Source organism: Aspergillus alliaceus (genome assembly GCF_009176365.1).
Source record: "Aspergillus alliaceus strain CBS 536.65 unplaced genomic scaffold BDW43scaffold_80, whole genome shotgun sequence".
NCBI classification, from domain to species: Eukaryota; Fungi; Ascomycota; class Eurotiomycetes; order Eurotiales; family Aspergillaceae; genus Aspergillus; species Aspergillus alliaceus.
The window spans coordinates 1495-19045 of NW_022474763.1; the positions used below are offsets into that span (position 1 = coordinate 1495).

Sequence of the window (17551 nt, forward strand, 5' to 3'; positions counted from 1 at the left end):
TACCAATGGCTTCATCGGGCAGTAAGGTTATTTTACTCCTCTGAGTTAAACAAATGATACCCATTTTCGTACGTGGTAGGATACATTAGTATATGAGTCCTGTGCTCTACTCCCGTAGTACATGTGGACCTGTTCGGTGTCGGCCATCGGGATGGCCGACATCAATGGGTTAGGGCAGCCACTAAAAAGGGCACATTACCCGATGCTAGTGAAGGCTTGGGTGGAATGTAAGCATTGAGTACCTTGAGGGAGCTGGCGCCTAGATATGGATATCATATCATATATGAAGCTAACGAGCAATTTCTTAGAGATATAATGGCCCCCCAATCTGCCCTGGCAGAGGTCTAGGTTAAGTTATCTCAGTCCTATCAAAAGACAAATGAAGAACTTAACAATACTAATAAGAGCGGAATGTCGCTCTGTCTCTAGAGCCTTGACGGGCTTCATCCATAAGAGTCAGGTAGATGTCTCGAAGCCTTCCTTTCCTCAAGAAAATGGCCAACGCCAGGGGCAAGTTCCACATGTTTTAGTCACCTTCCAGAGAGATGTTCTCGACAATCCCCAGAATTTTCATCCACTATTCAAGATATGGCTTGTCATCCAAATGAGTCTACTAGCAATGGTCGGTGCATTAGGTTCGTCAATTACATCTTCCGCCCAGAATGCTATTGCGAAATATGTAAATATCAGCACCGAGGTGGCCCCATGGACTGTGGCCCTGTTTGTTCTAGGTTTGCTACTTCAGACAACAACCACTGTAGCAAGAGGGGAGCACTAATGGCGTACGGGTTGGGCATTTGGTCCCATAATTCGGGCTCCAATCAGCGAGTTGAACGGGCGGAGAATCGGAATGCTACCCGCCCTCCTCATACTCGGACTTTTTTAGTATAGGTACTGCTACAAGTCAAGATGCTCAGAGTATATTCCTGACACGCTTCTTCGGTGGTATATTTGCCTCGGCGCCAATTAGCAATATTCCAGCGGCTTTGGGCGATATATACGGTCCTGAGGCCCGTGGGATTGCTATGGCGTTTGTTTCCATTTGTATAACTGGCGGCCCGACTCTTGGACCTATCATTAGTGCGGCTGTAGTAATAAAGCCTGATCTCGGATGGCGATGTAAGTTGACCCTTCTCAACACTACAATGAGTTGCTAAAGGCACAGGGGCCGAATATATTGAAGGAATTGTCGCTCTATCTCTCTCCGTAATCTGCTTCCTTTGCCTCCCGGAAACGTATGCTCCAGTCCTTTTAAAACGCAAGGCACAGAAGCTCCGAAAGGAAACCGGCGACTCGCGATATTGGAATCCCCATGAAAATGTGAAAATCAATTCTGAAAACCATATTCACAAAGTACATGAGCCGTCCGCTGTGGTGAGTCAAACCGTTCCTCGCCTCTAACAAGGCACCCGCCTGATGCTAACGAAGATAACAGCATGCTATTCACGGAATCGCAAGTTACCTTCGCCGCCCTTTACGCCTCCTTCACCTACGCACTTATCTACCTGACCCTTGGGGTCTTCCCAATCGTCTTTGAAGAGCATAGGCACTGGCACTTAGTCCCATCAACCCTCCCATTTCTCGGGATCCTAGTTGGCGTTTCATGTGCAGCATTAGTCAATTTCCTCAATCAACCGCGTTACAAACGAGCCATCCAGAAGAACAACGGCAAGCCCGTTCCCGAGGCGCGTCTTCCTCCCATTTTCATCGGCGGAATCCTACTCACAGGAGGTCTGTTTTGGTTTGGCTGGACCGCAGCCACCAGATACCCGTGGCCGCTACCAGTGGTCGGAGGTATGTCATGCATTACTAAAGGCCTGTCCTTCTAGAATTTACGTTGACATAACAATGCTAGGGCTTATCGGTGCCGGATTCACTATCGTTTTCCAGCAGTGTTTGAATTTTCTGGTAGACGCTTACGGACCCTATGCTGCTAGTGTGGTGTCGGCGAACACTATATTACGTTCTGTTCTCGCACGTGCGCTGCCCATGGCCGCTCAGCCGATGTTTGAAAATCTTAGGATCGCTCCAGCATCTAGCCTTCTCGGCGGTATATCCTGTTTAGCCCTTCCAGTGCCTTTTCTGCTAATGAAGTATGGTGCTGTGTTGCGAAAGAAGTCAAGGTTCATTTCTTTGCCCGAGTTCTAAGTATCCATGCCTGATGCGTGCCTAAGCCATATGTGTTATACCCGGCATAAGTTAGGAGCCAGGGGGATACTATTAGAAGGGAGTGGTAACATACATATACGGTCAGGGTTTTGTGATTAATGCATTCCTCGTCATTTTTATTCATAATTTATGCCGGCAAGTTGTTTCTCTGTATAGAATTCACATGCGTAGCTGGGAACCACAGGCCAACGCCACTTCGGGAAGAAAGGTAGACAGCACATATGTCACGATCCGTCCAGACCATATGCTAGCTCCGAGAAAACATCATGAGAGATGGGGCAATCCCATTCCTCCGTTGCAATGGGTGCTTAAGCAAATAATACGAGATCCCTCTTCCCCAAAGCCTTGAGTATGCTACTGAATGTATCAAACAAGTCTAAGATGACTGAGGAAGATAATGATCACATAAGCGACCAATCCCATGTACTTATTCTTATATATGAAAAATTTAGATTTCTGGACAGCCTTGGTAACCGGCTCAGTGGGGTTTCTAGAGTGGCTAAAAATCCATGAAACCAGAAAGTATCTCCAGAGGATGGTGTGAAGAAACCCTGATGAGAATCCCTACCGCGTCAGTGTCGAATAGAATTCCAAAGTCTCATGCTACCATACGCAAAATATAGATGACAAGGGTGCTGAGAAGAGAACTATTTGCTCAAGATGATATGTCATCAAATTAGAATAGCTATAGAAAGACGAAGCCCGTAAATGAGTGGAACTGGAGCTCCGCCAGGGATGTAGGTGTTCCAATGCTTATCTTCAGCGACACTCATTATTGGGATTGCTTATTCTGGGTGCTGTGCGTTCCAATAACTTCGATGTTAGGTGCCACCAAGAAGCCTAGGAGTAGTAGCGTCAGTTGGTAGCTTGGAAAAGGGTATATATAGTACTTCCGCAAATTGGTCTCACTACCTAAACGCTTGATAACCAAAATATACGACCTGACCACCAAAAGTGCCCGGACACGTAGAGGGTCCCAATACGTGATATCTCAAGGTATTTTTTAGGTTGACAACTCTTCTATGGTTTCTCTAAATCCAATGCTAAAATTGCTTTAGGTTATTTTTTTTCAATTTTTTCCTTCTTTCTTCCCCCGGGATACTAATAGAATAGCAATATCCCTCTAACGTAACCTCTACAATATCTTCCGTCAATTAATACGTGGCTGCTAACGGCTCAGGCACCAGCTCGAGTCGCCCTTGAGAATCTGGCGAGCTATCGCGTCCATCTACCACTCCCATATTCAAGTGACAAGCAGTACCGTATATAATTGTTGAATCTAGTGGTCAGCTGAGCCCTTATTGAGATATTGTAGACATAAGCTCACCCTAATGCGGAAGTACTACTCCATACTTGGCTAGTGTCACAGAATTACTACTAAGCATATGAAAACTTAGCCACTTAAGCAGGCTTTATTTAGATGGGCTCAAAACAATATAGGTAATTTGGGCGCATAAGCATGCCATGGGCGGGCCTGCCTAGACCCTTACTCAACCCAAGTGAAATTTTTGGCTAGATTGTTCTATCAACCATCACCTCAACATTAGCAACGTGATCCAACCAAACCTAAGAGCCTACGGAATCTCCACGGCATGGAAATTAGTTCACGTTACCATTTTGAAGTCCTACACCCTCGACTTTTCGTTCCCATTACTCCCCCCAATGCCATATGCCATCCACTGCGACAGTAATAATCCATATTCCCCCGATGTACCAGGGGCATATCCCCTGATCTCGGCTATGCTGCGTATTGGGTCATCACTGCCCTTACTGGATCTAACAGAGCGTGGTTTATAGGTGAGAATCGGGTGCCAGGTAACTTGTTACATTGCGACTTGCGTTAGCATCTCAAGCTGCGTGCGCCATCTTCACCCTGAGAGAACATAGCCGTCTGTGCTCGCTTATCTACTCTACCGCGCCATGTAACACCACTGCAAAGAACGAGCGTCATTTCGAGAAGAGGTTGCTAATGCTGCCTCTCAATTGTACAAGGTGGATGAGCGCCTCACGCTTAATCTCCACTTTCCTCATCGCATAGCGCTCGATATCAACTTCCACTCTTTGGAACAATTCCGGATCACCCTTGGGGAAGCAGCTACGCTGGCGCTGCGTCTAGAGTCAACAAAATGCCTGCCATAGCTGTTACAGAAAACCAAAGTCCAAGGCTTTCTCGACGATATCCAGAGTTTTCGCCTTCAACTTGACACTACGCTAGAAAGGTACGTTCTCCTTTTGTTCTTCATTTAGTTGAACTTTGCAGTGAATGAACAGCCTTTTTGGAAGTGCTGATTTTACGGGCCTCCATCATCGCACACACGCCGTCAATGGTCAAATGGACGAGCTGCACAATGTCATAAATCAAAAACTGATGAAAATCGACATTCTCGACATCATGAGGCCTACATTCGATAGTAACATTAATCAGCTGAGCACTTCCAAAGATAACGACAAACTAAACAATGACATAGCTCAAAAGCTGATGAAAAAGGTCGACGACTTCAGCGGCATAGTGGATACATTCGATGATGAAATTGAACAGCTGAAGGCTGCCAAGGATAGCAACGACAGCACTTCATTCTCCGTAGATTTACCATTGTGCTCATAATATTGTGAAATGCCGGGTTGTCCATGTCTAGAGCCAATGCTCAACGGTAGTTTGTTGTAGGGCGTTTGAATATTCAAACGTGGGCTCACTGCCCTTTGGCTCGTGATACATCATTCACCTATTGGCAGCACAGAAAATAGGCGAAGGGCTCCTAATGTGAATTACAGCGTTAGCTTTCGGAGCGGATTTAGGGATTCAGTTTAAGCAACTAAACACCTCGTTTACCTATCCCAGGGACCTTTCTTGGCGCCTCATAACAGCCATAATCAAGTAGTGGAACTATTTCTATATCAGCATCCATATCCCCTCAATTGTTATAGCTGAATTTGAAGCAATCGCGTAGCTACCTCTGGGTCCCAGACGAATGATAGGTTCGCATACAACAGCCAATTTGGACGCCGAAACCGGACATAGGTATTGTCGTAGGATAATGGCGACAAGACAAGAATTCGTCTATGTTCTGATATGTCATGTTTGAGGTATATTGTGACATAAGCTCTTATCCTCGTGCAGGAACTTCACCGACTGACGCATTTCCGACCCACAGTCGCGCAAGGTCAGTGCCGGAGTAGGGCCAACTAGTGTCAACAATGAGCACAAGCCGAGATCCTTGATTTGTTCGGCGAAGTAACAAGTTCGAGTGGGGTAGCCAAGACTCATAGGATCGATGTCCCTGCAAAACATGAATCTCACGATTCTTCCTCCAGACACAGGACAAGAGTACCTACGGTGCAAGCATTCTAACGATGGCCGCCAAAGGTGGCCTTCCTCTCTCAGAGGCTCCTCGCCATAAATACGCACAAGGATTAAGACATCGTCGGCTGCGAACCTGGCGAAGACCTTTGTGGACGCTTTTATTTGTTGCAGTACTCACAGCCCTGATTCATGGTGAATCAAAAGTCAGTCTCATATCTCGTCCAAAATATGCAAAAGAAACCGGTCTATTTACCGAAGGCCTAAACAAATGCTATGACACTCAACAAAGGATCAATGATCAGCCTGCCTCCATAGACAGACGGAACGAACGCTGGAATCCGATCTCCGGCCAGAAGAGAAGCGTAGTTATTCACAACGCTACACTTTTCGACGGGGAGTCCACCCGCGATGGGACATTCGATATTCATTTTACATCTGGTGTAATCCGCTCAGTGTCTCCCACGGGCCAAGGCAATCCCATCCCAGAAGATGCTCATATTATCGACGCCCGTGGGAGATTTGTTACTCCCGGGCTAGTAGACATGCATTCCCACCACTTATTGCTCCCGTTCCCTCAGCTTCCGGCCACCAATGATGTTAATGAGCGTCCATTACTGGGACCCATAACCCCTTTCGTGCGCGCTATTGATGGCTTCAAGCCCTACGATCCTGCTATTAAGATTATCGCCTCTGGGGGCGTTACTTCCTCCCTGATACTACCGGGGTCAGCAAATATTGTCGGCGGTGAAGCATATCTGGTCAAGAACCTGCCGCTTTCTGGGGCAAACGGAGAACCTGTAGTGGGGGAGTTGCTTTTGGACTACGGTATCCCAGAGCATAGTCGACAGCGATACCTCAAAATGGCATGTGGGGAGAACCCCAAAAGGGTGTACGGTAACACGAGGCTTGGTCTTGTTTGGCTACTACGCAAACGCCTTGAGGAAGCGCGAGACCTGCACGAACGACAGTCTGCTTGGTGTCGAGCGGCGGCGGATATCAAGGAGACCAAATTTGCTAGGGCTTGGCACATATCAAATTTCATCCGAAACCAAGGAAAGCGACCAGAGTCCTTCGAACTAGAAACCTTGATCGCACTTCTTAAAGGCGAGCTGAATGTGAATGTGCATTGTTATGAGCCCGAGGACCTTGAGCGCATGCTCTCCGTACTCCATGAGTTTGGTGTCCATCCGCAGGCTTTCCACCATGCACTAGAGGCATGGCAGGTTCCAGAGCTTTTGAGACACCTCGAAGAGTCAGTATGCCGGCTCAGGAACGTCAATACCACTTGCTGATATATTACAGAAATATTACTATCGCAACCTTTGCGGAAAACTCCCTCTTCAAGGCCGAGGCATACGGAGCGAATCTACGAGGGCCAAAGATTCTAAATGACCATGGAGTCAAGGTCGCCTTGAAATCAGTATGTGCAAATTTACGAGGGTTCGCAAAATCATACAATTGACATCGGTGTTCAGGACCACACTGGCGAGGACAACTATGCAAAATACTTGGTGTAGGTACCGGTGACACCATTCTGAGATCCAAGACTCTAACCCTACCGACTCCAGATATCAAGCTGCTGTTTCCCATTCTTTTGGCCTGCCAGAAGACAAATCCCTGCAATCAGTCACATCCATTCCTGCTCGTTCTATCCAGCAAGGCCATCGGATTGGATACGCTCGTCCCGGTTACGATGCTGACCTAGTCATATGGGATGATCACCCGTTGCAAGTCGGTGCAACACCCCTTGAGGTGTTTATCGACGGTCGCACTGTTCTGCACGATGAGGATACCCTAGATCAAGTGATCTACCGTAACCCCAACTCTGTAGAGCCCCCTCAAACGCCATTATTTCGACCATCGATTCTTAAACATGAGAAGAACGAGGTGTGCGCGAAGGTTCAAGTCCCTTCGTCAAACATCCTCTTTACTGCTATTAAGAAAGTTTTACTGGACACATCTACTTCCCTCAGCGAAGATAGCGGTGATGTTGTACTACTGCTGCAGAATGGCCGGATTGCTTGCCTTGATAAGAGATCCACTTGTCTGCCCTCACCAGGGAGAGATGAGAATATCACACAAATTGACTTGAATAATGGCTACATTACTCCGGGTCTCGTTGCGTTTGGAAACAACCTCGGCATTGAGGCTATTCCCTCAGAGGACTCTACTGCAGATGGCTCTGCTGGGAAAGGCGGGGATTCTTTAAACGAAAAGAAGAGTCTTCATTTTGCAAAGTATGGTGTGCATCTGCATGGTCGGGCTTTCACGAGAGCTAGACTCGGAGGAGTTACGAAAGTCATCACTGCGCCTCGCTTTACTGGAGGTATTCTCCAAGGAGTCAGCGTCGGTCTACGTACCAGCGAGTCAGCCACAATTCTGGAGGACGGCATCTGGAAGGACGATGTCGCGCTCCACCTCGCTATTGGCCAGTCAGCCAAAGGTAAGACATGTCTCAACCAAATCATATACCCTAGCTTATATTACAGTTGGGTAACGATTATCGCTCCAGGTGATGACACGCCGACGGTCTCGTCTGGCATTGAACGTGTGCGTCAGTTACTAGCGGTAGGCGGGCAGGATGGAGCAGACAGTCACAGCATATATGCACAGGCCGCCAACGGATATATTCCTGTAGTTGTTCAAGCCTACAACGAGGTACCTCCCACTCCCTCATGTGCAGATTTACATCATCTCTAACTAAGTTTCTCTAGCATGATATCTCCCAGTTGATTCTCATCAAACGGGATTTCCCTTCTGTCAATGTTGTCGTATACGGAGCTCATGGCGCAGTTTCTGTAAGCCTCAACCCCAATATCTCTCACTTACTTACTAAACATATTCGTCACTATAGGTTGCCCGACCCCTTGCCGAAGCAAATATACCCGTGATACTCACCGGTAATCGCGGGGCACCTACTAACTGGGAAAAGAAAGATGTTCTCACAGGCCCGCCACTAACCGAAAGCCCGGCAAAGATCCTGATCGACGCTGGAGTCTTGCTGGGCCTGGCAATCCAAAGCGACTCCAATATCTATGGTCTAGCGCAGGAGGCTCGGTGGGCCGGTAAGTTCGCGGGGCTCAATGATAAGGAAGCAATCTCTCTCGTGTCGACCAACATCGAAACTATTCTCGGTACTCGGTCAAAAGAGACTCGCCCAGGTGGAAATGTGCCAGCCTATGCTGGAGACTTTGTCGTCTGGGAAGGGGATCCTTTGAGGGGAGAGGGCTCGGTTGTTGTTTCTGTGCAGAGCGATGGAAAGATCGCTGATTGCTGGCCGGACACCAGGGATGCTGTCTTGTAGACCTTCATATTAGGGTATAGAGACTACTATGAGGTACCAGTTGATAGATGAGTCTTGGAATGACAGGGCCTTCAGAGAGGATTTTTGGTTATTTTAACTTATCATCTGCCACTGGGGAGCGCTAAAATTAGAATACTAGAATAAGCTGGCGATAGTCAGGCCTGTTCCAGCATTCGGTGCTAGTAGCAAAGGCATATCCCAGAAGTAAATCGGCATTTCGGGCATTTGTCTTAACCGCCGCGTCGACTTGGCGGCACTTAGTGTAACACTATATAAAAACAAAGGACTGACGCAAACCCTTTTCTCCCTTATATTAGGAGCATCCCATTGCATGATTTCTGCTTCACTTGTTTTATCATTAACGGTGTGCTGTGCAATCAGTTTGAAGCAACATGTCTCGCCCCACAAATAAAGGACACCCCCTTTCACCATCAGGAACAACAAAAGACTCGTCATCAGAAAAGACCTGGGTAGATGGTCGAAGGGATGAGAAGGAGCAGCTATGGGTGCCAACGGACGTGACCCCCGATGGAGGCCTCACTGCGTGGTTGATGGTCCTCGGCGCGTGGTGTGTGTTATTTTGCAGTTTTGGATGGATAAACAGTGTGTTTCATACTCCACATCTTCAACAAGAGGTAAAAAAGGCGTTGTTAAATCTTGCCATTTCTTTTATTAGGCATCGGCGTATTCCAGGCCTACTACGAACACGACCTGCTGCACCAGTATTCGAGAAGATCTCATGGATTCCATCGCTGCAGATATTCTTCATGTTTGCCATAGTAACGGCCATCTCATTCATACCGTAATTCGACCGTTCTCAGATACTAATCGTTGGCATAGGGTCCAATTGTAGGCCAGGTGTACGACAGATTCGGTCCTCGTCAGCTTCCTTTGGTAGGGTCGCTCATGCACGTCTTTGGACTGATGATGACATGTATATCGAAACGATATTATCAGATACTTCTGTCACAAGGTGTATGTAGCGCCACTGATGTAGCTACAATCTTCCAAGCAGGTATATGCACAGTCACCCCCTTCTTCGAGCTAGTCCTTCCCTCTGACATCTTCTAGCGATGAGCTCGATCCTTAGCTGGTTCAACAAAAAGCGCGGTGCAGTGTACGGCATCGTAGCCTCTGGGTCAATCATTGGTGGTGTCGTCTTTCCAATCATTATCAGCAAGCTCATTCCTACCGTTGGGTTTTCGTGGACAATGAGAGTCTCAGCCTATATGATACTTTTCCTCCTAATCCTGGCCAATCTCACTATCAAGTCCCGTGTCCCGCCAAATCCTTGTAAACTATTCAAGGAGACTCTAGCACGGCCTTTCCACGAATTCAAGGCGGTTCTGCTGATAGTTGGGTTCTTCATTCTCACCTTCAGCATATTTGTACCCATGTATTACCTGGTCTCCGTAGCAATTGGAGAGGGCATGGGTCGTAATTAAGCCGAGCACTTGGTTGCGATTCTCAACGCAGGCAGGTAAGATCACGACTTCCTTTGTGATCTTTGAGCCTTAGGCTTTACTGATAAGACAAATACGCAGTCTCTTTAGTTGCCTTAGTGCCGGAATCTTCGCCGACAAAATAGGGTCGTACAACATCTTCGTCGTCATCAGCTACATAGCTGGCATCGTGGTTCTCGCACTGTGGATACCCGCCATGAGTAATGCTGGGAACATAGTCTTTGACATTCTCTTCGGGTTTTCCACCGGTGCATACGTTGCTCTTGCCCCTGGCCTAGTTGTGAAACTCTCCTCCTTCGCTGAAATTGGATATCGAACCGGACTCCTTTTCCTCTTCGCGTCTATTGGAGGCTTAACCACCAATCCCATTGCGGGTGCCATTTGGCAACACTCCAATGGGTCATACACTGGCATTAAAGTCTTCTCAGGCGTGTTCTTGATTGTAGGGTCTACCCTGGTAGCGGGTGTGCGCCTGCATCAGACAGGCCTGAAATTAAAGGCCATTTTCTGAGACCTCTCTTGTATTGTCATTGCCATAAGCGTGTTATTATTTCGGTTTCTTACTGCGGATGCTATAGATGTAGAATGATAAACTCCACTCATTGCTATTTATGATACTGTCTTTCATTTCTCCACAGCAAGATCAAATTAACCGGGAACAGAGGGGGACACTTAAGTCTAAGTGACATAATAAAATAGTCTTATTGGAACAGTTGTATTTCTCAGTAATCCAGTCTGGGTATTGGCTATTCTATCTTACCGGAAAGCATAGCTGATCTGGCGTCGGAATGTCTTGCCAATCTGATATCATAAGCTCAGAGTACCCTGTACTACAGTGATCAATCCGTATCTCCGCACAACAAACCCATTGCGATCCGGCCTGCTGCATGGCCCTTCCTCATAGATTCACTGGCTACTAATACTCGAGCCCAGGTGGGGTAGTGTGCCACTCGGCCACTAGTCCGCTTCACCACCAAGAGAGGCTCCCACACACATACCTATACATCCAGTCTCCTCTCCTCTACCCAACTCACAGAATAGTACTATCTCAATCTTATCATAAAAGCACACCATGCCTGTCAACCACATTCCCCCAAAATCCTCCCGTCCTCGTCTACTGCAACGTCCTAATCAACGGAACCCTCGAGGGCTCGCTAGAGGCCATGAAAACAACCGAATAGAAGAAAGGTGACCACTGGAATATCTCAAAGGAGTCCGTCGCTCCGTCGCCCTACCCCGCAACTACCACTCTATCGCCCATCAAGTTTATACCGGCTTGCATGGAACTAGGCATATCTGCTTGGGAAGTCGCCGTTGGATCCTGAGAAGGATACCGACGGAAATCCGGTGGGAGTGAAGTTTGTCGCGAGGCAGGGTGATGTTTTTGCTTTTCCCGTATGATGTCCGTGATCTGGATAGAGGGTATGTGGCTCTGAGGGTTCTAGGCTGGTGTTATGCATTTCGTGACGGCAACGCGACAGCTCTCCTGCTTCAGCTCCAAAAACCTTCGGACCAAAGCAAGTTTCCTAACCAAGACAGGAATGGTTTATAGCTAAAATGGGTCAGGGTTTATTTGCATTCATGATGAAAGCGTGCATGTCCATGGATATGACTGCCAGAACTCTTGGATCCAATCATCCGGAGGCTGCCATTGACCACAACGTAGGCTTGGACCAGACTAACAGGTTGAACGCTGACGTTCTGTTCCTCGGCGTCAGCGACAGGCTTCGACATTACGTTATTCGTGGTATAAAGGGACAGTCCGCCACTGCCTGTGAGTACGTTCTCTTTTTATTACTTTGAGGAGACTGGTAGTGCTTCATGGATTGTTTCTTCTTTCGAGACCGGGTAGTGACTGTCGCGAACCGCTGTCCAACCAGCACACCGTCTTGTTCGCTCATCAGGGTCAATTTCAGCCCTAATATTACTACAGATTAAGTATGTCTACATAAAGAATCCAGAATATTCGAATATAATATGCCTTTCAGCTACACTCGCTCTACTGCCCCTCACGCTAATTAGCTTCTGAAGCACATGCGGTACTTTTTTCATTGACTAGTTACTGACACAGCAATTTAGAGTGATATCTATTGCTTCCCAAGGGTGTTTCCCAACTCTGCTGCACGAGACGTAGCCGCGTTGACTGCCTTATCGACAGTCTCCTTGAAGCCCAAGGACTCGAATGTTTGGAGGGCGGCATATGTGGTTCCGTTCGGGCTAGTAACATTCTTGCGCAGCTGAGTCGGGCTGTCTGACGACTCGGCAAGCATCTTACCAGCACCGAGACATGTCTGCGAAGCCAGCCGAGTCGCCTGCTCTTCTGACAGACCCAGAGCAGTGGCACTGGCAATCAGATGTTCCACCATGGCGAAAAAGTAGGCGGGTCCCGAACCTAATCTATGTTAACGCCCATTCATTCCCAGGCCGGTGATCACAGGGAGGGCTAGAACTTACCAGACAGCCCAGTAACGACGTCGAGCAATTCTTCCTTATCCACCCACTCGGTAGCCTTGCTGACGCTTCCAAGAACAGCATTGACGAGCTCCTTCTCTTCCGACGTCACATCCTTGCTAGCGAACAGACCAGAAGCGCCCTCCCCAACGAGAGCGGGGGTGTTGGGCATGACACGGACAACGTGTGCTGTACGTCCGTCGGTGGTCTTGAGCCATTGGGTCAAGCTATCAAGAGTGATTCCGGCAGCAATGCTGACGATAACGGGCAAGGTCGTACGCTGCGACCAGGCAGCTCCCAGTTCCTCACACACGCCCTTGGTAACCTGTGGCTTGACGGCAATGATGACCAGATCGGCGTCCTTTGCAGCCTCAACGTTGACAGTCGTGGTCTGCACTCCCAGGGCAGCCATCTTCTCCCGGTTAACGTCCCATGGCTCGGAAACCCAGATGTTCTGTTTTTGGACGCCCTGGTTCACCAGGCCTCCGATGATGGCGGAGGCCATGTTGCCACCGCCAATAAAGGAGAGCTTACTCTCTTGAAGGGAAGGCATTGTGAAGCGGAAAATATAGTAAGTTGGTAGACAATTGTTGACTAGAATTTCGAGATGATGCTTGATATAATCGTTAAATTTCCCCCACTGCACATGTTCAAAAAGGCGGGGCACTATCAGACCGCCAACCGAAATCGGCGCCATCTGCCATCCAATCGAGAAGGCGGTACCGGGACCCGGCCCGGGTTGCGGGGATCCAAAAGTGTCCCAAAATGGAAATATCATCCGTCCCTCACTATCTACGGAGTAGTATAGTATAGTACAATCCAGAAATAAGAAGGGCCTCAATTCTCCTCACGAGGTACTCCAGCATATCGCCACAGCTGTAGCCGCCAGTCACCACCTCCAGTTGCAATGATATTATCCGCTAGGTTCCAACCAACATCCAACACTAGATACGAGGATTGAGAATTCAACACATTGAGTATCTAACTCACTTTGTTGAGAAGATATAGTTACCTGAGTTTCGATGGACTTGTAGTCTTAATTGAGCAACACCGATACTAGTGTCCCATATATATATTGACCGATCTTTTGAGCCACTCAAGACCCACCTGCCGCTGGGATCAGGGCACGCGCTCAAAAGCATATCCTAGAATCAGAGCTTTAGTTCTTTTCGGCAATAAGCTGCTTCAATAATGCTTGGGTGCAAACCTGGTGGCCTCTAAAAATCTGAAGGGGTCCATCGCATGTTATATCTTCGCCGCCGAACCAATATTCCACATCTTGGCGGTTCCATCCATACTGCTGGAGATAAGATGTTGGCCGTCTGGCGCAAAAGAAATGGAGAGGACAGTGTCATCGTGACCCTCTAACTCCAGCAGCTCCTTCGTTAACCCTGTTTTCGCGCTCCAAACACAAATTGAGCCATTCGTGCACCTCGCAGCGATATGCTCGGTGTTGGGAGATATCGCAACCTTGTAAACGTCATTTGTTGCCAGTAATGTATATTGTGGCTCGGCATCAGGAAGTTGTCCAATGTTCCAAACGCTGACTTTTGTCCGCTTGAGAAAACGCGATGAAGCGGCCATCGGATGACATATCCAACGAGCAACGCGTATTCCCATCTCCATAAGAGACACACCGAAGAAGCTTGCCTGTATCCTCCCAAACCTGCGCGAGCATTAGTGCCTGTCGCGTCTATCCGAGAATGTGAGAAGACCCACTCGAAGGTAGCCATCAAAATGAGCAGTAATTAAGAATTCATTGCCAGTTGAGAACCTCACGCTGGTCACACAAGCATTATACCTATCCTTCTCTTCATCATCCATAGTGGCCACCTCAATCCCACTGGAGACATCGAATATCCGCGCAACGCCATTATCACCTCCAGTAGCGATATATTTACCATCGTGGCTGAACTGGATACAGTAGACAGCACCATCATGTCTCAAGTCATGAACGCGATCTATATCCCAGGCAAGTGGTATCTCAGGGTTAATCACTGAGGCCCAGTCTCCACCTTCCTTTTTCTGTGATGGAGCCAGCTCGTCAAAGGTGAGATCTGCAAGTTGACTCCAAGCCCTGGAGGATACGAGAGGTACGGAACAGGAGGCTTCATCAGTAGAGGGTGTGTCGGAGCAGAATGAGTATCATCCACGGAAAGAGTGAGTCCGCGTAATGGTAGGTTGATTTTCTGGTATACTTTGAAAAAGGCTTAACGCAATACTTATTAGAACCCACCTGGTAGGTCATTCAGGCGGCACCGTCTTGGCGGAGGTTTGCCTGATGACTGTTGTATAGCCTTTCCTTTCTCGCAACGACGAAACGCCGCAGATAAATCAATCCTAATTACATTGAATTTAAATAGCGAGGCTTTATTGAAGGGCTTCACTGATTGACTTCAATAGTTGCTTTTTATCCCATTTTAACGATCCCAGGAAAAGGATATAAAACTCCAATCTCCGGCATCTATTTTGAATATCCCCATTGCATCCGAAATTATCCAACTTTGGAACAATGGATTCAACCTTTGATGTCTCCGAGCATTGGGAATTCTACCTCCCCGAGTTTACTCTACCGCTAGACTTCATACCTTTCGGTGGAAGACAGCTATTTGACTATAGCAAACCCAGCCCTCAAGTCGTCCGCAACCCTCAAGGTGCCAGAAAGCGATTGTTTCCTTCTGTATTAAACACAGAGGATATCCAAAAAGGTCACGCAGCGTACGAGTCCCTCTTTAATTCAGTGCTTATAGATGAACAAATGAGCAGCTCCTCACTGATAAAATTTACAGGCTACCGCTCACAACACGCCGTGAACTTGCCATGTTACACTTAATGAGATCACTGATAAGCCCCAGTGGGAGTTAAAGGTATGCGCTTTAGCTCTTGTATCTTGTCCATTGTTACTAATAGTGAACGCTCGCCAGGTGTTCGATGACGAGATTGTCGCCCGATGGCGTACCGAAGTGTCACAAAATACTACACTTGATATAAGCGAACAAATGTTCAACTATGTGATTGCTGAGGTGCGCCACAAAGCACTGATTTTCTCCGAAACAGGTGCCGTTACAGTATATCACGGAGATGTGGTTAGACCGATACTGCGGTCCCGAAATCTATCCAACTTCCTTTAGAGCGTGCTTTATGGAGTCTAGAAGCCATACTAGAGAAGGATTTCCATCCAGGCTCGGACGACAAGGTGGTCGATCTGCTCCACCCTTCGATGTTTCCTTTGGTTTATGGCCGCAGTCGTATCTTAATGGACTAGTTGGTGAATTTGGAAGAATGTTTGTCGAAAAGCGGACAGGGGGAAGTACTTCCGATCCCACCAAGCAGTGGTGTATTAAACAGAGAGACGTCCTTGCTTGGAGGCCGCATTCACAAGCCGTACAGTCAGAAATTCCAATGGCTGCCGTGCAATGTGAAGCTTCTGGATGGTTCTGGTTGCAAGGTTACAAGCTACATCAATAATCTTCATCCTCGGATGCTCGAGTGTTTATATTCCACTATTGAAGGGTTAATTGATTGTGCTATCCCACTTTGGAATATGACTCTCGGTCCCCTGGGTAGAAAGCACCGCTACCAGGCTATCGACCTTCGTATAGAATATACCAAGGCTCTTTACGAACCTACTCCGGAAGACTTGAGGCCTGAAAGAGAGCCAAATGAGGATGAAGAAGATTACCGGGACCGGGTCTCGATATGGGAGAAGAGTATGCGAGCTGTGCAACAACCGGAGCCGAAGACCTTTTCTCCAAAAGATATCCGTTGTCTTGATCTTCGAAAGGATTACAAAGATAAAGGATTGCAGGTCATCGTGAGGATTACTAGCATCGAACTGACGCCAGAGAAGCCTACTTATGAAGGAGGTTCATGGCATGTGGAAGATCAAATGGTAAGCCAGAAGTGACCACAGCCAGTGCGATGCCGCCAGCTAAACAAGGAACAGAATGAACATATCTGCGCGACGGCTCTATATTATTTTAGTAGCTATAATATTACCGATAGCCGGCTCGCCTTTCGACAAGAAAGCGATATGAAGAGGGCGACATAGGATACGAGCAAGACCATATTGAGTGGTTGGTGGACATTTTTGGCTGCGAGCAAAACGGCCCCCTGCTCCAGGAGGTATAAAATTATTGCTCTCTTACTTGTTTATCCAAATATACAGATTATCTCTACGGAGAATATACCACCTCAGAGAGAAGATTGGCTGCATAAAATGGATAGCAGCAGAACCTTGGAGCTTCATAATAATGTTTTTAATATAGGCGAAGCAAAAGAATGGCGCGCGGAATTAATGGAGGAGAGGAAGGCTTTCATTGACGAGCACAACTCGGCACTTGCTCAAGAAACGTTCTCACTCTGTGAACACTGAGAATCATAATGGTTCCAAGGTCATATATATGCTTTATCTTTGATGTAATCACATATGAAGCCGACTACAACTAAGAATGGAGAATGGGATATGTGAACCACAGTCTATCCCGTTTGGGTAACATTATATCGCTCAGGGCTCATCCAAGTAAACTACAGTCTATGGAAAATGGAAAGAAAAGAGGGTACTCCGTTTTCATCCAGGGTATAGTCAGGCAGCGTGACCTGACAAAACTATCCGCGTCCGGCAATGGCCACGCGAAGCTATTTAAATGAAGAGACTTTGCACCATTCATCAACTGCTCAGAAGAGTGCTGGATATATGTGGTAGGCCTCGATGTGACTAAATCCCTGCCATATATAGCTAAATAAAAAACAATTTCTCCAAGAACTGGCCGGCTGGCCCAATGGTAAGGCGCTTGACTACGGATCAAGAGATTGCAGGTTCGAATCCTGCGTCGGTCATCCTTTTGCTTTTTTCTGAATCTC

General features: G+C 47.5%; 7 protein-coding genes and 1 non-coding gene across 8 annotated transcripts; 6 read left to right on the forward strand and 2 right to left on the reverse strand.

Moving 5' to 3' along the window:
• Positions 1-315: 315 nt before the first annotated feature.
• BDW43DRAFT_323764 (major facilitator superfamily domain-containing protein) lies at positions 316-2148 on the forward strand (the record flags this gene model as incomplete). The annotated part of the gene is made up of 6 exons (XM_032049822.1): positions 316-342; positions 509-731; positions 892-1119; positions 1166-1364; positions 1436-1794; positions 1856-2148. The coding sequence occupies 6 exons, from the start codon at positions 316-318 to the stop codon at positions 2146-2148; spliced, it is 1329 nt and encodes a 442-aa protein (XP_031894432.1).
• Positions 2149-5443: 3295 nt separating this feature from the next.
• BDW43DRAFT_242444 (uncharacterized protein) lies at positions 5444-8821 on the forward strand. Its single transcript, XM_032039692.1, has 6 exons — positions 5444-6722; positions 6773-6890; positions 6946-6983; positions 7039-8128; positions 8185-8268; positions 8325-8821. The coding sequence occupies exons 1-6, from the start codon at positions 5521-5523 to the stop codon at positions 8772-8774; spliced, it is 2982 nt and encodes a 993-aa protein (XP_031894433.1). The 5' UTR covers positions 5444-5520; the 3' UTR covers positions 8775-8821.
• Positions 8822-9166: 345 nt separating this feature from the next.
• BDW43DRAFT_304477 (major facilitator superfamily domain-containing protein) lies at positions 9167-10748 on the forward strand (the record flags this gene model as incomplete). Its single annotated transcript, XM_032045610.1, has 5 exons — positions 9167-9377; positions 9451-9543; positions 9846-10186; positions 10226-10254; positions 10319-10748. 5 exons carry the CDS (start codon positions 9167-9169, stop codon positions 10746-10748), a joined length of 1104 nt encoding a protein of 367 aa, XP_031894434.1.
• A 1397-nt stretch (positions 10749-12145) lies between these two features.
• Positions 12146-13278, reverse strand: BDW43DRAFT_293596 (pyrroline-5-carboxylate reductase family protein). The gene is made up of 2 exons (XM_032043839.1): positions 12692-13278; positions 12146-12629 (listed from the first exon to the last, which is right to left on the reverse strand). The coding sequence occupies exons 1-2, from the start codon at positions 13239-13241 to the stop codon at positions 12325-12327; spliced, it is 855 nt and encodes a 284-aa protein (XP_031894435.1). The 5' UTR covers positions 13242-13278; the 3' UTR covers positions 12146-12324.
• A 655-nt stretch (positions 13279-13933) lies between these two features.
• On the reverse strand, positions 13934-14512 carry BDW43DRAFT_316652 (WD40 repeat domain-containing protein; the record flags this gene model as incomplete). Its single annotated transcript, XM_032048350.1, has 2 exons — positions 13934-14338; positions 14408-14512. 2 exons carry the CDS (start codon positions 14510-14512, stop codon positions 13934-13936), a joined length of 510 nt encoding a protein of 169 aa, XP_031894436.1.
• Positions 14513-15200: 688 nt separating this feature from the next.
• BDW43DRAFT_316653 (uncharacterized protein) lies at positions 15201-15819 on the forward strand (the record flags this gene model as incomplete). Its single annotated transcript, XM_032048351.1, has 3 exons — positions 15201-15497; positions 15544-15555; positions 15613-15819. 3 exons carry the CDS (start codon positions 15201-15203, stop codon positions 15817-15819), a joined length of 516 nt encoding a protein of 171 aa, XP_031894437.1.
• Positions 15820-16232: 413 nt separating this feature from the next.
• On the forward strand, positions 16233-16739 carry BDW43DRAFT_316654 (uncharacterized protein; the record flags this gene model as incomplete). The annotated part of the gene is made up of 2 exons (XM_032048352.1): positions 16233-16580; positions 16635-16739. 2 exons carry the CDS (start codon positions 16233-16235, stop codon positions 16737-16739), a joined length of 453 nt encoding a protein of 150 aa, XP_031894438.1.
• A 716-nt stretch (positions 16740-17455) lies between these two features.
• Positions 17456-17527, forward strand: BDW43DRAFT_t229. The gene has a single exon. It is a non-coding gene; the product is annotated as a tRNA-Arg (tRNA).
• The last annotated feature ends 24 nt before the right edge of the window (positions 17528-17551 follow it).